Source organism: Neolamprologus multifasciatus, chromosome 5 (genome assembly GCF_963576455.1).
Source record: "Neolamprologus multifasciatus chromosome 5, fNeoMul1.2, whole genome shotgun sequence".
NCBI classification, from domain to species: domain Eukaryota; kingdom Metazoa; phylum Chordata; class Actinopteri; order Cichliformes; family Cichlidae; genus Neolamprologus; species Neolamprologus multifasciatus.
This window is the reverse complement of record NC_140443.1, coordinates 10,592,986-10,612,666: the sequence shown is the minus strand read 5'-3', so window position 1 is coordinate 10,612,666 and position 19,681 is coordinate 10,592,986. Positions and strand designations below refer to the sequence as shown.

At 38.9% G+C, this 19,681-nt stretch overlaps 1 protein-coding gene across 1 annotated transcript; it reads left to right on the top strand.

The window, feature by feature from the left end:
• The first annotated feature begins 13,368 nt into the window (after positions 1 to 13,368).
• Positions 13,369 to 19,644, top strand: LOC146518085 (tribbles homolog 2-like). Its single transcript, XM_085159739.1, has 4 exons — positions 13,369 to 13,907; positions 16,502 to 16,780; positions 16,976 to 17,268; positions 17,681 to 19,644. The coding sequence occupies exons 2-4, from the start codon at positions 16,502 to 16,504 to the stop codon at positions 18,168 to 18,170; spliced, it is 1,062 nt and encodes a 353-aa protein (XP_085015865.1). The 5' UTR covers positions 13,369 to 13,907; the 3' UTR covers positions 18,171 to 19,644.
• The last annotated feature ends 37 nt before the right edge of the window (positions 19,645 to 19,681 follow it).

Sequence of the window (19,681 nt, the reverse complement as noted above, 5' to 3'; positions counted from 1 at the left end):
TTTTTATACATTTAAGGAACTTTCATTTATTTTCTTAATTAAAATGAAACATCAGGAAGTCAGAGTATCTGTTCAGCTGCATGCAGCTTTAATACGAGTCAGTGAGGACAAACTGCTCGTCAGTCTAACTGAGCAGTCACAGCTTCTCTGGTGAATCATTTGTGTCATGTTGCAGTTTTGTTTTTGTTTTTTTTCACCGGGCATTTGGTGTTTTGGATTATTTTGTGGTACAGTTTCTCGGGTATCCTGTCAGCCAAACTTTTGCACTTACATTTACACCATTGGACTGTCCAGAATCACCATCAGGCTGATTCTAAACTGTCCAATGATGCAAATACAGAGGCAAGCTTTAGATGGTCTGGACATGTGCAGAGGAAAATGCTGAAGATGCAGTTTCCAGGTAGAAGAAAAAGAAGAAGACCACAGAGACATGGTAACCCCTAAAGGGAGCAGCCAAAACAACATTCACACAGAATGATGGAAGACAGGATAAGAAAAAGATCTGTTATTGTGATTGAGGAGTAATCACTGAGCGTTTTTGCCTTTTTCTTATTGGGATAGTCGTCCAAAGTTCTGAACCTCATTTTAAATAGAACACTTCAAGCTAAATGGACTGTATTCATCTTTTTTTTTCACCATATGAGGGAAACTGTCCCTGTTAAATATTCAATCTCCAAGACTGAGCATGAAAGGAGGAACTGGGGTGGTTGCCAAGTGGCTTGCAGATGTAGATAATATGATATTTGCCAGTAGGGTGTGTAGAAAGGCCGCAGCTGATTTGGGCTAGCACAGAAATCAGTTGATTTGGCAGGGTTGCAACATAATTTCACTTTCTGGCTTCTATGAACTAATGTGACTGCACAATTACATCAGATTGCAGACAGTTAACATTTAGATAGCTTTTTAATGGTGCTTTCAATTTATAAATTTCATGACAAAAACACCTAGTGACTGTCATATACAATCCTAGATCCCAGCAGCGGTCATAGAGCCACACAAGTAATTCTTACCTACAGTCATTTTAGAGTCACCAGTTAACCAAAGCCCATGTATGTCTTTGGTACCTGGAGAGAATCCAGGGAGAACATGCAAACTCGACAAAAACCCCAGACTGGATCTGAACCCAGGACCTTCTTGCTGTGAGGCCACAGTGCTAACAAGTGCTACGCTGTTCAAGTTCACATGGTTGCTTCTGAAATGTAAATCGCTGTTTTTAATACCCACAAATTCTGTCTATGTAAAACGATTCATAATTAATAAATAATAAATCCTTTTATTTATTTAAAAAATCTGACTTTCACCAAACAAACTCTCTAAAGAAGCAACAAATAAAACAGCCGAGCACCGTCAGCTTTCAGCTAAAAACATCAGAACCTGAATCATTAAAATAACCCTCACGTCTGCTTCTCTGCTGCTATTTATACTGTAACAGGGTTATGTTTGGGTAAATGAGGCGAAGATCTGAGGGTCCCATGAGAGGAAGAGTCTGACTGTTAATTAGCTGCTGATGTAACACACCTGGGGAGGCGCGTGCTGAGAGGAGCTCAGTTTTTTGATTGGACTGGATGAAAGGCCGAGTTGGTTTCACTTTGAGTCCCGCTTAGGTTGATGTTAGGTGGAGCTTTTCTGACTTCATGCAACAATAATGTAAATCATAAAGGTGCAACCACATCCGAGAGAGATCATCTTCTTGGAAGAAAAAAAACTGCCACATTTCTTAAGTTTAAATTGTCCTCTGTAGGGATGGGTATCGTTTAGGTTTTATCCGATACCGGTGCCAAACTGGTACTTTTGAAACGGTGCCGGTGCTTAAACGGTGCTCAAACCGGTGCTTAAAGAATGGAGAACACAAAATTGGTCCAAAAACCTCTCATGTTCAGCTGTTTTTATTGTAAAAAGATAACAATGTTAGCCTTTTCTGCAGCTATAGGGCATATATGATATCACTCTTGGCTGGAAGCAGTGCTTAAACAATGGAAAAAACAAACTTTGTCCAAAAACCTCTCATGTTTAACTGTTTTCCACTTTTTCTTTGGTCATTTTAGCCTTTTTGGCCAGGGTGAAGGGAGTATCTGCCATCAAACAAGAAGACAGCTGCATGTAACTACGACAGTGTTTGCTAGTTCACCTTACATGCATTAATGTAATAACGTGGTTAGCCTACTCAATGTAAATTGCACACGAACAACATGAAGCTACTCACGCAGAGAAGAACGGCTGCTGCTGCCATCATCATCCGTCACCACCACACCCGCAGTAGTGTCGGTGTGAGGTCTCGCAGCAAGCTATCAAATACGGCGCATTTTTCTGCTTTAAAAAAAACCGCTATGCGTCGCCAGGTGTTTCATCGGATTTGAGGTGTTACCTCCTTTGACAGTATCACAGTATCACCTTAAAGCACTTGTTGCAGGCTGGTGAGTTTGCATATTTTGCTGTGAAGTACAGCCAGACTTTTGACCGCTTCGTCTTGGGCATTTTTAATCTGTAGCTCTGCTCTACAAGTACGTACGTACCTGGGCCCGCCTACTATCCTCGGAAACGTAAAATGATTGGCTAGAATTCAAAGTGTATGACATCTCAGAAAAAAAAAGCACCGAAATGAAGCACCGAAATGTGCGCTGCTTTTCGGTCTGGTTACTACCGTTTATGTCAGAACCGGTGCCATCATGGCACCGGATACCGGTACCCATCCCTAGTCCTCTGTATATTTCAAAAGGAATATTGTACTTGTTCTTTTTTATGACTATATCTTTGTACAAAAATTACAGGTAAACCACTGATTTCAATTTTTTGGCCAAAGTTCCTGATTAAAAATTATAATAATAAAACAAAATTGTGTTTGGTTAAAGCTTTTTGTCACATTTCAGTTTCTATGGAATTCAGCAAGGTGAAAATTGATGTTGTGTTATCTTAACTAACAGATAAGGTAACGACTGAATGGTTTACAGAGCGACAGCAGAATTAGAGAAAAGCCCAAAAATGAAAATCAGCTTTCAAGGTAAAAAGCACAAACCCAACTTCAAGCAGCACAAATCAAATTGTTCAGCTAAGCTGTCGATTTGCATTTCATAGGTCTTCCTGAAAAGTACTGAGAGAGTTTGTTAATACGTTAGTTACAGGCAGGAGTGGACAGCCTGTAACTTTATGGCTAAAGTGCACGGTGACCTGCAAATATAAAGAAAAGAAAACAAATAAATGAATAATAACAAAAAGACATGGCAACATCTGGACATCGTACAGATGTCCAACACACCTTATAACATTTAAAACTAGAACATTATAAGACTCTCAATCTTGAAGCACAATGTGAACAAGAACTAAGTCCCTGCATCCAGAAGCATATATAGATCACATTATTTTGGACAATGGAGAGACAATTTCTCCTGATATTTATTCCTGTGTCAATGTAATATATATTTGTTGACAATGTGATGCTAAATTTCCAGTTTTACTCTGTGTCATATTGGTAAAAAACAACAACAAACAAACCCCCCAATACCATAAAAGATCCTTGAACTTGGATTCTGACTTCTGATTCAAAAGTTAATCAAGTCTACAAGTTTCAGCTCTTTGAAATGTTTTCAGTGCAAATTGTCCATAATTTTTAAGATAGCAAGCAAACAAACAGCAATAAACAACCCAAGCCAATCAAAATAATTTCACGATGAGTTAAAAAAAAAAAAAAAAAGGTTTAACTTGTCCAGCCAAAAGTAAATCCACTGAACATTGATTACCTGTTGTAGTCAAACGGCTACATACAGTGAAGATTGCTTCAGTCAAACACACACATGCATATAAAGTGTTACTGAATCAGAAATGGAAGATAGAAACCATCATGTAAAAATGTTATTGTTATAACAGCTAATATCATTTGATATCTTAGTTCTTTAGTGAGATCTACTCCATTTCTACACACAGCGTGGAGGTCAAAGTTCAGATACCTTCTTAAAACACAACTTCACATGTGCATACACAGTCATGTCACAGAGGATGGAGTCGTCATGCCGACAGCAGACATTACCGCTGGTTTCATCACAGAGACAATCCCAGGCTGGCCTCTGTGTGTGTGTGTGAGACTGTTTATAGAGAACTACACCCCCAACACACACACATGCATCCATACAGTATTTAAGTGTCTTCTTATCTCAGTTTTGCATCATCCCTGGTGACCTCTGTGTGTGTGTATGTGTGTGTGGGGATTACAAAGGAGGCTGAGACAAGATCAGGTTTCACTCTACAAAAAGAATCAAAGGAAAAGCACAACAATTATAACTGATAGGAATAATATGTACTGTAATGAGGCTATGGTGATTTTAATAATCTGAGAGATCATACTTTGAAGGCTTTAGTTGCTTTTCATAGCGAAGAGTACTTTGAAGTGATCATCCCATCTTGTGCAGCAACAATGGTTGTCTTTCATTTAGAGGTGCCAAAATCAGTTTCTAAATAACAGAAGAAGCACAGCGGTCTTGTGCTTCGATATGAACTCTTAAAGAAGTAACATATTTTAACGAGGGCTTATCAATGGCATATGATAGCATAAGAAAAATCTAAAATCCTGCTGTAAGTAATTTTCTATATGTGGAAATGTCTTTAATATTTATTCACTGTGTTCACTATTGAATAAATAGGTTGGCTTTCATGGGTTTTGTAAACTTGTCCAGAATTGCTGATTTGCTATCAGATCAGCATTTCATAATGAAAGTTCAGCTCATGCCTATTAAATCTTTCATTTCTTCTTTTTTTTTTCCTCCTGCCATCCATGCAAATTCCATTCATTTTAAAATAAAAAGAATTCCTGTTAATGTATTCTAATATGAAATCACACACAGATTAATTTTAAATTTTAAAGTTTATGTAGCCTATTAGCACCTAAACAATATTTCATAAAGCAGGAAAACCCAAAACAGATCAGTCTGCAAATGTAATTCAGCTGTTTAGGAACTTTTGTAATTGTTTTTCAATCATCAAGAAATCCATGAAATTGAATTTTTATGCTCATCTGCTCATTAAAATACTTCTTCAGTCCTTTAAATAGACAAAGTTGATTGTGCCACACTGTTGTTTACAGTACATTTTATAGTGAAGTGCCCGGACTTCACAGCTCTGAGTCACGTTTACAGTGCTGTTCATTTCTGGATGAATCATTTTCTTTATTGCAAAGTCTAAAAATTACTTATTATGGAGTGCTAACTATGCACTCTCCAGCTGTGGTGTAGAGTCAGGAGTCCAGAAACTAGCTCCCTGCAGCTTTTTAATAAATGTTTACAGTCTGATCAAATGGCCATTTCTATAACATAACACTAGAAGAAAAATGGCAGGACCATCCTGTGGTGAACAGTGTAAGAGAAAAGTATTGCTAAAAAGACTGGGACTTGTAAGACGTGTGCTTAGATCAGAGTAGCAACTATGTAAACACAACTATGAATCTGTGCCTCTGCAAAATTAACTGGAAGAAAAAGCTTCGTTTGGGTGACCAAAGGCTCAACTTTCCACAAAGCCAGTAAAAATTGTTAAAAAGGGAAAAAAAAGCTTTCATGTGCTTGAAAATCTGATTTGCTGCCACCTCTCCAGCACCAGCATGCACTAAATGGAAAACCATCTACTATCTGCACTAAATGGGGAACACATTTAAAAAAAATCACTCTACAGGACATCCTAGACCTTACTCCACTCACTAAAATGGATTCTGTTTTTACTTTGAGACAGATTCACAGTCAAAATTATTTATACGAAAATCTGTCTTTATTTGTTTGTTTATTTGTGAACTGCAGGGGATTGCAGTTTTGTCTTCCATAGACTGTATATAAATGATGGCCATGGCAAGGGACTCCTCTGGTTGCAAAAAAAAAAAAAAAAAAAAAAGACTTGTGAGCTTGCTAAACACTTTTTTGTTTCAGATTGTAGTTTCAAACCTTGAATGTAGGACGAGGTTAATTTGCTGGTAACTTGATGCTTTTAGAGTCAAAAAAGGGCATAAAGCAGCGTATGTTTTATGTTTTAACAAATTGTTACTTTATGGTCATCAGTTGTCAAGAGCAACATTCAAAGCATTAAACTGGAGGCTTTACAAAGCCTGATGATGTCATGGTGGCTACATCCATCTTTCAAATACAGTCTATAGATCTCATAGACATTTGCCGAAATGTAGGTGGAGAGTATAATACAGATACAATAGCAACATTCATTGGAAAAAACAAAACAAAACATCAGGCCTACTGTGAAATACACTCCCAGTCCCTAAAAAGAAAGGTTATATACTGTTTATTGCTGTGAGTTTAAAAGTGAGTGACCATAAATGCATGTAAACAGTTGATTATGTAATGAACAAAACCTGTTATATTGCACTTAGATGTGGTGGCACCAAGTGGCCTAGTTGTAATACATGAAAGTACACCTATAATATTCATGTAGCTCTTAAATATAGCCAATAGGAAACACTACTGTGGAAAAAAAATCAGCTATCAATTGATTTATGCAGCACTTAGCACAGACCACAGAGCGAACAGGTCCCAGGCGAAGAATACGCTCAAGGGTGTTTTATTGTCTAACCACCTCAGGGCTTTAACGGTCTTTAAAAGCTCCCACTGTTAGCCAAATTTTAAAGTCAGTGTGTTTCCCTGAGGCTCAACAGATCAGGATGCCCTGAAGCGAAACACAGAGAGGGAGAGACAGACGCTGAGAGAGAGAGAGAGACCACCAGAACAGAGCGGAGACCAGCAGCGGGTCCAAATACAGGAAGTTGATTGAAAGCTATAATACACACACACACACGCACAGACAGACACACAGTCACAGACTGCAGCTTTAGTCAGATGGAGATCAAAATATCAGTGTCACAGCAGCACAGGTGTTAGACAGGTGGTAATCCAGAGACTAAGGACGGTGTGTGTCAGAAAAGAGAACAAGTGTGTGTGTTTTAAATGAGTGTGTGTCTCTGCGTGTGTGAGTTTGTGCGTGCTGTGGAGTGTTGTTCTCGGTCTGTGTGTGTTCTTGTGGCAGGCCGTAGTTGAGTCAGACACTTGGCCTCTGATTTCATCACGTCGGTTATGAAAGAGACAGTAAAGTTTAACACACACACACACACATCAGACACACACATTCCTCTGTTTCTTCAATATTTCATCATGTGGCATAAAAACACGCTAACCATGTGGAGATAACCTGCTATGTCTGTGTGTGTGTGTGTGTGCATGTGTATATAACCAGGTCACTCATTCTCTTTACCTGTCACTTGAAATCTGTCCAATCAGAGCAGCGCTGCATATACTCAGAGGTGACAGGTCACCACACACGGGAAATCTACTTAACAAGGATGGGACCTCATTTCCTGTGGAGCAGCTGGTGTCTGTCTGTGATTACTGTGAGGATTAAAGGACAAGTTTGCCCACAGGTCCATACACACATGCTGCTCCTTCTGTTCTTGCTGTCTGAGATGCTGCATAATACCCACAGCCCTCATTATGTGTAAAAATGACTCCTAAAGTTCAACTGAACATAATATAAAGCTCAGGCACTCTAAGTCAAACAAATCAGGAGCCGAGTTTCCACATTTCTATTCTCTGCTGAGATACATATTACCTGTGCTGAGTAACAACATTCATTCATTTGAGTAGACGCTGTTTTATTTTTCTCCTAAAGTGAAATAAAAATGTATATATTTGTAAACAAAAAAGAAAAGATTTTACACATAAATATGATTTTTTTAAATAAAAATATTTTAAATCATAAACTTCTTTTTGACTTTTTCCATTTAACTTTAATTTTGTTTGCTGGAGTGATAGTGTGTTTATCCATGCTTACTTTTGTCCCTTTATTAGGTACACCCGTTCAGCTGCTTATTTAGGCATGTGGACATGGTCAATACAACCAAGCATGTGAATTAGGAAGAAAGGTGATTTTTAGTCACACTGAACGTAGCATGGTTGATGATGCCAATGTTTTAGAAACTGCTGATCTTCTAAAGCAGATGAGCTTCAGCAGCGTGTGACAAATGCCACAGATGCAACTCCTGTCTGCTAAGAATGAGAAACTGAGACTATAATTTGTATAGACTCACTAAAATTGGACAACAGAAGGTTGGAAAAATGTTGTGCAGTGTGAGAAATCTGGATTTCTGCTGCAGCATTTGCATGGCAGAGTCAAAATTCGGCGTAAACATGATGAAACACCACTGCCTCCGTGTGTGTTGTGAATCGGAGATTTAGGTCATGGCTGGGGCTGACAAATCTGCAGTAACTGAAGAAAAAAAGAATACAAAGAAAATATGAGCTTAAGTACATTCATGTATAGGGTGCAATCATTGTTTAATGTGTGAAAGTGAAGGGATTCACATTACATATTTGTAATTCAATGGATTCTGTTACTAATAAAGAAAAATGTCATTTAAAACATACATATACTGCATTAACCTGTGTGCAGATCTGGGCGAGGCAGGGAGGGGCTGAGGCATGTCAGCTGAAATCAAACAGGAGAATGTCACTGGAAACAAAACAAAAATTTAATTAAAGCCAAATGATACGTAAACAAAGCTGAATTCACGTGTTTAAACTGTGTTGGATTGTTAGAATACTGAATGATAATTTGTCATCTCAAACAGGTTGTTTATGAATCTAAATATACCCGAAAATGTCAGAGAGCTGCAATAATACACACATGTGCAGTGCAGGTGAGAGGTGTATCAGAGGTTTTAATGCCTGAAAAAACAATCAGACTCAGACAAACCGACACAAACAAGCGCAACTGCTGAGTGTCTGATTGCTCCAGGCTGAAAGGAGATTAAGGTGAGGGGTCAACAGGTGTCTGAAGCTGTGCAGGTCGGCAGTCTGTCTGAATGACTCCACGTTACAGACAATGTTGCGATTGGTCTGTGAGTGCCAGAGGAAAACCTCCTAGCTAGTTGATGGTGTTAATCAGAATCAGAATGAATTGTTTTCATATGTAAACAATGGGATTGTGTTTGTAACAATCTAAACATTGTACATGAATGTTGGATTGTCTATAATTTAGCAGCAATATAGAAAGTTTAATAACTTTCTTCTAGCAGCAAATGATGATTTTTCCATCCTGACAAATTTACTGATTCTTTTTTTACTGTTAAGTCTTAGCGTAAATTTTCAAAACATTTCAAAAGACATAAAACTTACGTGAATAGGTTATCAAAACAGCTGGATTCTTCTCATTCTTTTAGCTTTGCGGAACCAGGAGGGGGTGGGGAGTCTTCAGGTTCCCTTTTTCTGTGAAACTGTGTGTTCAGCACAGCTGCCATTAACTTGGGATAAACAGGTGCATTTTTATAGACAACGGAGGCCTGTCAAAACCCTGGAAATCATTAATAACTTTCCTTTCTGTGGTCTTCATCAGAAGTTTACTTACACTTATGGGCGTAAATCTCATGGAAATGTTTTTTAGCTGTTCTGTTGGTTTCGGACAGGATTTAAATTGTATAATATTTGACCGCTCTTCCTTTGTAAACAACAAGTTTGGAATTTCTCCTTGGCGGATCTTCACTGAGTTATTGGCTAATTTCATGAGTGCTATCAAACAAGAACTTTTTATGCTGGCAAAGAGAAACTACCAGTTCTCATTACTCATGTCATATTATAACCAACATGTTTTTAACTATGTGTAGACTAGAGAAAATACAAAATAAACTCTAACTTATACATGGAATTCTTATCTTTAAGGTTCTACAGTGATTCTACTCTGGAAAAAGAACATTTCAACCATTAAAAGCCCCAAATTACTATAATATTCAAGCCTATGATGATTGTGTGTAAACTTCTGACCGCAACTGTACATCACAAGTGAAAAGACTGTGTTCACTCAGTCTGACACACATGTTGCATTTCTGCTTTCCTAAAACAATTTCATTTTATTCATGTTTTTTGTCCTCTTTTTGTCTCAGTTTTGGTAACTGCTTCTCGCCTGTGGAAGAAACTTCCAGGTGACTTAAGAACAGACACAAACTTAAAGAGTTCCTACAAAGCCTTTCACTGTTTTTGTGATGAGTCAAATGTTGCACCTAACAATAATACTCTATTTCACATTTAATCCAAACAAAGACATTAAGCCACAGATTTCACAAACAGTGAATTTTTTTTTAGTCTTACATGATAAGAGTAGCCACTTCCTGTTAATTCATAGACAATGAGCATTTATTTAAGGAAACACAAAATAATGAAATATGAAGTAGCTGCTCTTTTATTGGTAAACAGTCATAATATAAAGCTGCTTCACTGCCCCGTTTAATAAAAGTTTAAAACATTTTTACTTTTTATCAGGAGTTTCTGTATTAAATTGCATTCTTTCCTTTCGTAACTAGCTTTGTGCAACTTATTCAACAACGTGATACATTTTTTGTTGAATCATACATTTCACAAGTTATCTTTAGTGTTTATGACACAAGCGGCTCTTTTGTGAAATCTGACTATTGCAGCTTCTGACGTCACATCAGTGCTGTTACAATAACTTCAAAATAGTTTGTTAACACCTGCTTTTCCAGAGAGCTGCCTCCCTTTCACATTAGTTGGAAAATGTCTTGTTCTCTTCGGGATAAGACCAAAGAGGTTTGACACAAAATGATCTGCAAATATCACACCCCCAGATACTTTCTACTTTGGCATAAAAAAGGAACTTTTGGTAAAAGGCATTTAGAAACCGTGACTCAAACTATGAAAGTAGACACTAATGATGTAACTTGCGTTATAAAAAAGAAAGCTCTGAAATGACTGACTGCCATGTGTGTTGCTATTTTCTTTTTCATTAAAGCCATTCAAGGACATCTTGTGATCCTTCCTGCTGGAAGAAGTCACTTTCATTAGGACTGAAATGTCTCAGGATTAAAAGTTATAATCAGAATAACTTTGTTTTGATTAGCAGAGACCAATACAGCAATACAGAAGTTGGCCAGGTGGGCGTCACAAATAATAAACAACCCACAGTACAACAAAATAGTTTAGGAACAATAAAGGTTACATGTAATATACTCCCCTTTGACTTTTTAGCTACACCTGTTCGAGTGCCTGTTAACACAAATCAGACACAAGGCAGCAGCTCAATGCATTAAGGCATGTAGACGTGATCCAGAGGACCTGATGAAGTTCAAACTGAGCATCAGAATTGGGAAGAAATGTGATTTTAGTGACTTTGAACAAGGCATGTTTGGTGGTGGTGCCAGATGAGCTGGTCTGGGATTCCCCTACACGGCCATTTCTAGGGTTTCAGGGGTGAATGACCATGCTTTGAACTGACAGGAAGATAAGAGTAAATTAAAAAACACAACAAAAAACACACACACACAGAAGTAGAAGTAAAAGATTAAAAAAAATGTTTTCTGGCCTGATGAGTCTTTTTGCTGCAACATGCAGATAGTAGGCTCAAATATTTGGCAATAATACAAAAGCACGAATCTGCTGCTGGTGGTGTAAAGGACATTTTCTTGGAGCCCCTTATTATGACCCGAGCATCATTTAACACCATGGCCTACCTGAGTACTGTTGCTGATCATGTCCATCCTTTAATGGATAAAGGGTCTGATGGCTGCATCCAGCAGGATGACGCGTCATGTCACAAATCTCAAAACTTGTCAGACTGATTTCTTGAACATGATAATGTGTTCATTGTACACATGGAAATACACCTGACTAATGTTTGCAACTGTGTGATGCTATCAATACGGACATATCAAAATGTCGAAGGAATGGTTCCAGCACCTTGTTGAATCTTTGCCATGAAGAATTAAGACAGTGCTGAGAGCACAAGGGGGTTCAAAGCTGTACTGGCAAGATATACCTAATTTTCCAGTGAGTGTATTAATGGAAAACTAATACTTAATTAAATTCTGGTTATTAATAATTTAATGTTAACAAACAATTAACTGATAACAATGTTTAGTGATTGGTTTACATCTGTTTGCAGGGGTCACTGTAAAGTTGTAAATTATATTTACCTCTGTAAATGGTTAACACTGTGTAGCTCATTTATAAGCATTGCTTGAATGGAAACTGATATTTATAGTACTTGATTTAAAGAACGGATATTTAGGGAAGTGCAATGATAGCGTCGCAAAACAAGCTTGTGAGTCCTCTTTTATTCACTCTTTAGTTTTGGTTTCACTTTTTTGGTGACCTTGAGTTACTCTCCCTGTCTGAATAGGTTTAGGGAAAGACTATGGCGTGGGTTAAAACCTGATGAGTTAGTAGTGAAACTTGTATCACTATTGCCACCACAAATGAGTCACAGGAAAAATGCTAAAGGAAACCCCGTGGGTGTCTCTGAAATGACAGCAGGGTTCAGTAAATGGCAGTATCTGATGCCCTTGGGATAAGAACGGGTTCACTGATCACTAATAACCCTCACTATAGTACGCTTTATCTGCTGTAAAATACTACACACACTAATATCTTACTCATAAAATAATTATTTGATGTGTATGAAGATTTTTAAACATTGTTTTATGTAAACTAATAAAGTTTTAATTATTGATCAGTTGGCCATTTACAAGCAATAGTTATCCAACTTAAGGGTTTACAGGGAGTGCTGGAGCCTATCCCAGCTGCTATAGGGTGTGAAGCAGAGTAGCAGCTCATCACAGGGCAAACACACAGAGAGACAATCGTTCAGGCAGTGGGAGGAAGCTGAATCATTCTGAAGAAACCCACACAGGGAGAACATACATCCTCACAATGAGTGGTGTGACAGAGGTGTTAACCACCTTACCCCAAAAGAGTCAAACAAATACAACAATTGGTTGAAAATGAAGATTTGTTAGAAGCATTTGGGGGATTTATTGGACTCTTTAAGCTGAAAACTCCTCTTTACTTTCAGAGTTTTATCATTTTAGCAGTTTAGATTATCCCCTGACTGCGTTTGTCCTGCTCCATATAATCTCATATGGAGACGGTGCCCCACATGTTGACTTACTTTAGTGAAGTCATATGAGCCTCACAAGGAATGTGTGGTTCATAAAGAGGCATCACTGAACCCCAAAATGCTTACCAGCTGCTGATATGAAGCAGATTAAACATTTCATGCAACAGAAGAACTGAATGCACGAGTGCACATTTATTATAAATAAAATAAACTATTTGTTCTTCATATGATCCATTTCAAACCGGTTTATTAAAGTTACGTATACCCAAATTTCACACTGCGCCTTCCATATTGTACTACTCAAAAACATTTCCCACCTCTAGTTTGTTGGGATCTCATTTAGCTGCTCTAATGGGTCAAACTTTGTCGAGGTCTTTCCTTTAATCAGTCGTCGCTCTGCTATGCCAACCCTCTATTTTCTGACGACTGCTCGATACAGGATTGCAACATCGAAACCCCGCCCCCGCTAGATGACGACACCGGGGGAAGAAATATCGAAACCAAACAGAGCCGAAGTCACTCTGAGTCCGCTCAGCAGTCCGGCTGAAAGTTCTGAACTGCAGCAGGATCCGTGGAGACCGGAGGGGATCTTATCCGGACCGGGGTCATTTTAATGAGACCCGCAGATAGACGGATAAACGGACAGACAGGAGGACCCGAGGACTCGCTTTGTTCACTTTATCTCCGGATATTCACACAGAGAAGGACTCAGAAGTTTCTCTTCTCTATTTCTTTTTCACACATAAGTTTTGCCGATTTTCTTTCTGCTGCTTTTTCATTGAAACCAAAGAAGTCGCTTAGAAACCGCCAGCTGACTGACGACAGGTTGCGCAACCTAGACAATAAGAAGCAAACAAAGACGTCACCACCAGTTCTCCCAGTGTCGCGGCTGCTGGTCCCAGTTGTTTTTATGTCTACACCGATTTCTGCTGCAAAGACAGACAGAAGCCAGCACCTCAACACCGACTCTACTGGATTTCTATTAAATCTACTGGCTTCCTGTTGACCTGCAGTCCGGACCAGTCTGCCTCAAGGTAAAAAAACAACCTGGCTACTTAACAAAACTAACCAAACCATAAATGAATGCGCCTGTACAGACACATGTAAATAACATTCAAACTGTTACTTATAAAATGCAAAAGTATTATCTGTGAAGTGCACTTGAAGTACTCATTATGCAGAGTGGCTTAAATATATATATTGCGTCATATTCACGTGTATTTCACTAAGCTTCGTGCATTGTCAGTTTATAAAACGATAATGCAGGTGTATGAGGCAGAGAAAAAGCGCTGTCCTATGAAATATGAACAATAAAAACAGCAAAGATCATTCCTAAACTTTAAAGTAGTTGCTTGAGAAAATCGAGCTGGAGTTTCGCTTTGTTTCCAGGTATGACGTGTTCATCATCATTTGGGTTTTGCGCTCTCGTTTCCAGGAGTAAAACCTGAAACTGAACTTTTAGACAGCTTCGCCCATATTTTCAGGTCTGCAGATCTGAGCTGATGAAAACTGAAGCTGTAAGTTTTATGAAAAGTTAGGACCTTGAATGATTTACGTTTAAATGCATGTTACAAACTGACTGGATTGTAGCAGTCTGAGTGTGCAGTGTGAACACTAATCATAAACAGACAGATGCATTAAAAAACTCACAGAATGACACAGTAGACTCAACAGCAAAATACGGCATCAAATAAATTATGAAAATAGGAAGAAGAGAATAGCTGAAAAGCTCTGGAAAAAGTAAAAGTAAATTCTACAAATCAGATTTTCATTTAATTAAGTTATTTAAGCAAAAATGCCAAAAGAAATTGGGATTTTATTGGAGTGACTGTTGAGTATATCTGCTGCATATCTGAGTTTCTGACCAAGTTAAAAAACAAAACAAAACACTATAGTGCCACACTGTTCCCGTGCGGTTCAAAAGGTTCAGTGGTGAAAACTGCTTCATCCCCTTTTACCTTTAAAGTACATTTGTGGACGGTCAAAACAGCGGTTCTGACTTATCATTCAGATGGAGATAAGAGTAAAAATCATAAGTGAGGCTACGTTAAAGACTTAAGCAAACTCAGAAACAGGAATACACATAGAAAGCCGAGATTAAACTACAGAATTAAGAAACCTTATAACAAATACCAGTGGGATTTTTGATAACTGCATTTACTTAAACTCAGCCTTGTCACAGATCTGCTTTACCTTTTTAGATGATAAAGTTGGATTGTAATTAAGATTAAAAAATAAATAAAATAAATGTTAACAGTTGTGTAAACTCCCGTTTCCCACGAGCTCTAGCCCCTCTCAGTTTGAAAATGAAAAAAGTCAAAAGTTTATTCTTTTAGTCTATTTAATAACTGTTGTAATTTTGCTGAGCTATCTAAACTATTCCAGCAAATGTTCACTTGTTTTTGAATATGAAGAATAAACAAAAGAAACGGGCATCACTAACAAAATGCTGAGTGCCACTACATTTCAGCACACACTGTTACACACCCCACAAACGTTTTCTTTTAGGTTATTTTTAAGAACCGGATTTCTGATTATGAGCTGAACAGAACGTCATGGAGAAATCATTCATCTTAGATTCAGTGTTTGTGTATTTGGGGGTGGATGACGTTGCTGCTGTGACTCAGGGTGTTTCAGCAGAGTGAAAGCAGCATTGCCCCACAGCAGGCAACATAGCGTTACCACAGCGACCACAGGCTCTAAAAAAACTTTACATAAGTCTCACTCACTCACACACACACTCTCTCTCTCTCGCATGTGTGTGTGTAATTGTTGACTGTATTTAAAGCCTGTTTAAACTATAAACTGTTGTGCTCTGATGCAACTATCTGAAAGCTGAAGCACCCATCAGCTTACAGGAAGTTGCATCATGAAGCCTATAGACACACCGACTGTGTAACATGTGAGCAGCGGAGACGCAGAACACGGAGAGATATGATACAAATATAAGTTCTGTTACTGTATGTGAAAGTGTTACTGACAAGTGTTCAGCGGACAGAAGGGGCCAAGTCAGAGTGTCACCGGCAGAGGGCGCTGCAGTGCGGTCACGGCCTCTAAAATTAAACAGCCAGCAAATTACCAAACACTGAATGAAACATTACTTAATCATTAACAATAGTGCGCTTCTCTTCATAGTAACTGTTTAGGATTAAGGATTTCTGCAATTTTTAAGAGATTTTTAATGCTGCATAAATTGAGACTCTTCACCCTTTTAACAATCATACTAACCATATAATGACAAAATGCATTTATAAAGGTGCAATGCACAGATACACATGCCCGTTATTAGTGCTAAGTAAGATACTAATAAATTACCAGAATCTCAGAAAATCCCGTTTAAAATGCTCCAGAAGTAACCAACAAGAAAAGCAAAGTAAAGAGGACAAGTTCAGTGATTGAATTAGTGGAGATGAGGCCATCCAGAGGTCAGATTGGGGGAAAAGTGTCAGAAAGCGAGGGTTTGGAGCACTCTGAATCCTGGCCTTTTGGCTCACAGGTATTACTTCTTGATATGGTGGCTTTATCCATTGAAATATTGGCTGTGTTTAATTGGGACAGTTTGGGACTGTACTTGCTGCAGCATATTACATGGAAGTGTACATTAACCTGATGATGTCCCCAATCACAGATGAGTGCCAGCGTTTCTACAACCAGATCTCAGCTGTGTCTTAAGAGACTTCTGGACGAGCCTCAAGGCGATTCACTGAAATGTAAACGAGCTCGTCTGGCTCCACCCCCTACCTCTACTGGGATATCACCCTGCTGGAGACCCACAAGCCCCGCCCCCACATCCAACTCGAGTCAGTCCTCATCAAGAGTTGGGTCATATTTTCTCTTTGAACGGTGTGAGAGGGAAGAGACCTACAGGGCTGTGCATGTGCACACACAGCAGCAGTACACCTGTCAGGTAACACTCAGAAAAATGTCACTGTTACTTTTAATAAGAATTGAATACATGTTAAAAAACTGTACTGTCGATACTTCAGAAGTAGTGCTAATGATAATATTAGGAAGAGATTACTCTAAAACACTTGTGAAAGTAGTGACCGTATTGTACATCACAGTACGTTACCCATGACAGTCACTCCTTTTTTCCCCACAGGTGCTCCCACTGCGTGGATACCAGGAGCGGTTGGCGGCCTATGACCGGATTGGTAAACATGAAAACATCTGCGCTCTGCAGGACGTTGTAATTGGCCAACACAACGTGTATGTCTTCCTGCCTGGTCACCACGGTGACATGCATGCGTATGTGCGCAACAGGAAACGCCTGAACGAGGAGGAGGCGGGGCTTTTGTTCGCCCAGATGCTGAATGCTGTCATGCACTGTCATGACCACGGAGTCGTTCTGAGAGACCTGAAGCTCCGCAGATTCGTTTTCATCGACAAATACAGGTGAGACTCCGAGACTGGTGCTTTGGTAATAGCACTATTACAGCAGTAATACCTGAGACTGTAAAAGACAGATGTAGGGCCCAGGTGGAAGTGCTGTGAAATATTAACTTTAATGGCCTGCAGGGGGAGACTCTTGTGGTTACAAAATACATTCACGAGGCATATCATAAATGGATGCAGTCCATTCACGCTTACATTTGTAGTCACAAAGGTCCATTTTGAGGGAGTCTAAAAGAATGCATACTACTCCCAACAAATGAACAAGTATAAATATTGCTATATTGATCTTACTAGCATGAAGGAGGCATATACTTTTACTGTATCTTACAGTCTTGGCTACTTAGCCAAGACTGTACAAATACCGCTGCTGATAAACGTCTGTCTGACTAGTGTTTTCTTTTTCTTTTCCCAGGACTCGTCTGGCACTACTCGGACTTGATGACTGCGTGCTCCTGCATGGTAACAACGACGATGACTCGCTAACAGACAGACATGGCTGTCCTGCCTACGTTGGCCCTGAGCTCCTGACCAATGGGAATGGGTCGTACTCAGGCCGTGCCGCAGACATCTGGAGCCTGGGCGTGTCTCTGTACACAATGCTGATTGGCCGATACCCTTTTCAGGACACGCAGCCTGCTGCGCTTTTTGCTAAGATACGCCGTGGAGCATTTAGCCTGCCCGATTGGATGTCACCAGAGGCCAAGTGTCTGATTGGCTGCATGCTAAGGAAATCTCCCACTGAGAGACTGACGGCATCTGAGCTGCCGATGCACCCGTGGCTTACCAAACCTCGCATGCCACACAGCAACATGCACAACATACATCACAGCTCCCACACAACACTACATAATAAACAAGAGGACAATGACCAAGTGGTGCCAATATGGACTGAGACAAATTAAAAGACATCTCTATTTCCTTGTGAGGACCTGAACTGCTATAATGAATCCCTGCAGCCTAAACCTGATTCACACTTCAGATGTAAAACCTAATCTGGACTATAAAAACAGCGTCTTCGAGATGTGTGGCTCCGTCCTCACACTCAAAACTCCAAAGAGGTCTTCACAGATATAGACACATTAAAGCCGCACTACAGAGACAGTCTAATCCTGGATTACTTGACCCTTATGTGCCTTCTTTCTCTACCTGTGTCTCAGTTCAAGCCCCGCCTCTTTTAGGTGGCAGGGCCTCCAAAGGTGGTTTTCTTTCTCAAATTTTCCAGACACAAATGAGAACTAATGGTGTGTTCAGGTGCACATCCTCACCAAGTGCAGTGGAGAATATCCTACATCCCAATCTGCCCAACTAACATGTACTTGAGCAATATGATTAAGCAACTGTCATCTACTAGACTGCCCCTCATAAACTGAAGGTTTGAACAGCAGATGGGTGTGGCTTCTGTGCTCAGTGCTATCAAAGCTGTATATTAGGCATACTTGGCCTCAATGACATCACATAGAGCCAAGTACTGCAATAAATTGTTAAAATAGTGTTTAAAGGAAGGTTATGTATACATATGTTGACCTTGTTATTTGAAAATGTTAAAGGTTTAGCATTATATTTTTATATATAACAATAAGGCATAATAGGTCCCCTTTAAGGGCAAAAAAAATGTACTTAAGTGTGTTGAGAATTGCCCTGAACACACCTTTATATTTAAAACTGTGGACTCAAAAGGAGGTGGAGCTTAAAATGGGACATAGCTTTTTTCTTTCAGTGTTTACAATGCTGATTTCCTTCTGTGATTGCGAGAAAGATCAAACACATCTTTCTGAAAAACATTAGGAACCAGATTATAATTTTTTTAATATAAAAATGGCATTGAAAAGGAATACAGCTTTAGCTATCAGTGTTCTCATCCATTTTTACACAAGCAGAGAGCAGCCATGGTTGATAAAATATTTTTCAGACCTTAAGATCAAAACTTCATTGGGTAATTTAATATAATCTGTTTTTTGTGGACTTATAAAAAAAAAAAAACCCTGTATCTCATAATAATCTCCACAAATTATTTATATTTTGATACAAACTTATAAACTGTTTTCTCGTGTTTGACATTTATTTGTGAATGAATAACAACTGTGTTTATTCTGGGACACATCTTATTCTCTCAGAATGTCACTGAGCAATTTAATTTGGGAATAACTGAGGATAAAGGAGAAGCAACATTTGTTGACTCATTAAGAAAATAATGAAGTGATGATCTTGAGATAATGGACTACAATTAATCCTCACTTACTGGTCTTGTGTGTCCATTGAGGACAATAATAATTAGAAACAAACCTCAATTCAGACAATAAGCTGCTTCCTGGTATGCTGTATGATTCTGGTCCAACTTACAGATGAAGAGAAAAAAAATAAAGGTTTTGAAAAATGTTTTGGTGTCAAAGGTTTTTTTTTTGTTGAATTTTAA

What these genes read in the sequence shown, in the direction of transcription:
- LOC146518085 (XM_085159739.1), top strand. Translation starts at nt 16,502, where the DNA reads ATGAGTGCCAGCGTTTCTACAACCAGATCTCAGCTGTGTCTTAAGAGA. An exon ending in AGCAGCAGTACACCTGTCAG is followed by an intron (nt 16,781 to 16,975) that starts GTAACACTCAGA and finishes TTTTCCCCACAG; the next exon opens with GTGCTCCCACTGCGTGGATA. An exon ending in GTTTTCATCGACAAATACAG is followed by an intron (nt 17,269 to 17,680) that starts GTGAGACTCCGA and finishes TTCTTTTCCCAG; the next exon opens with GACTCGTCTGGCACTACTCG.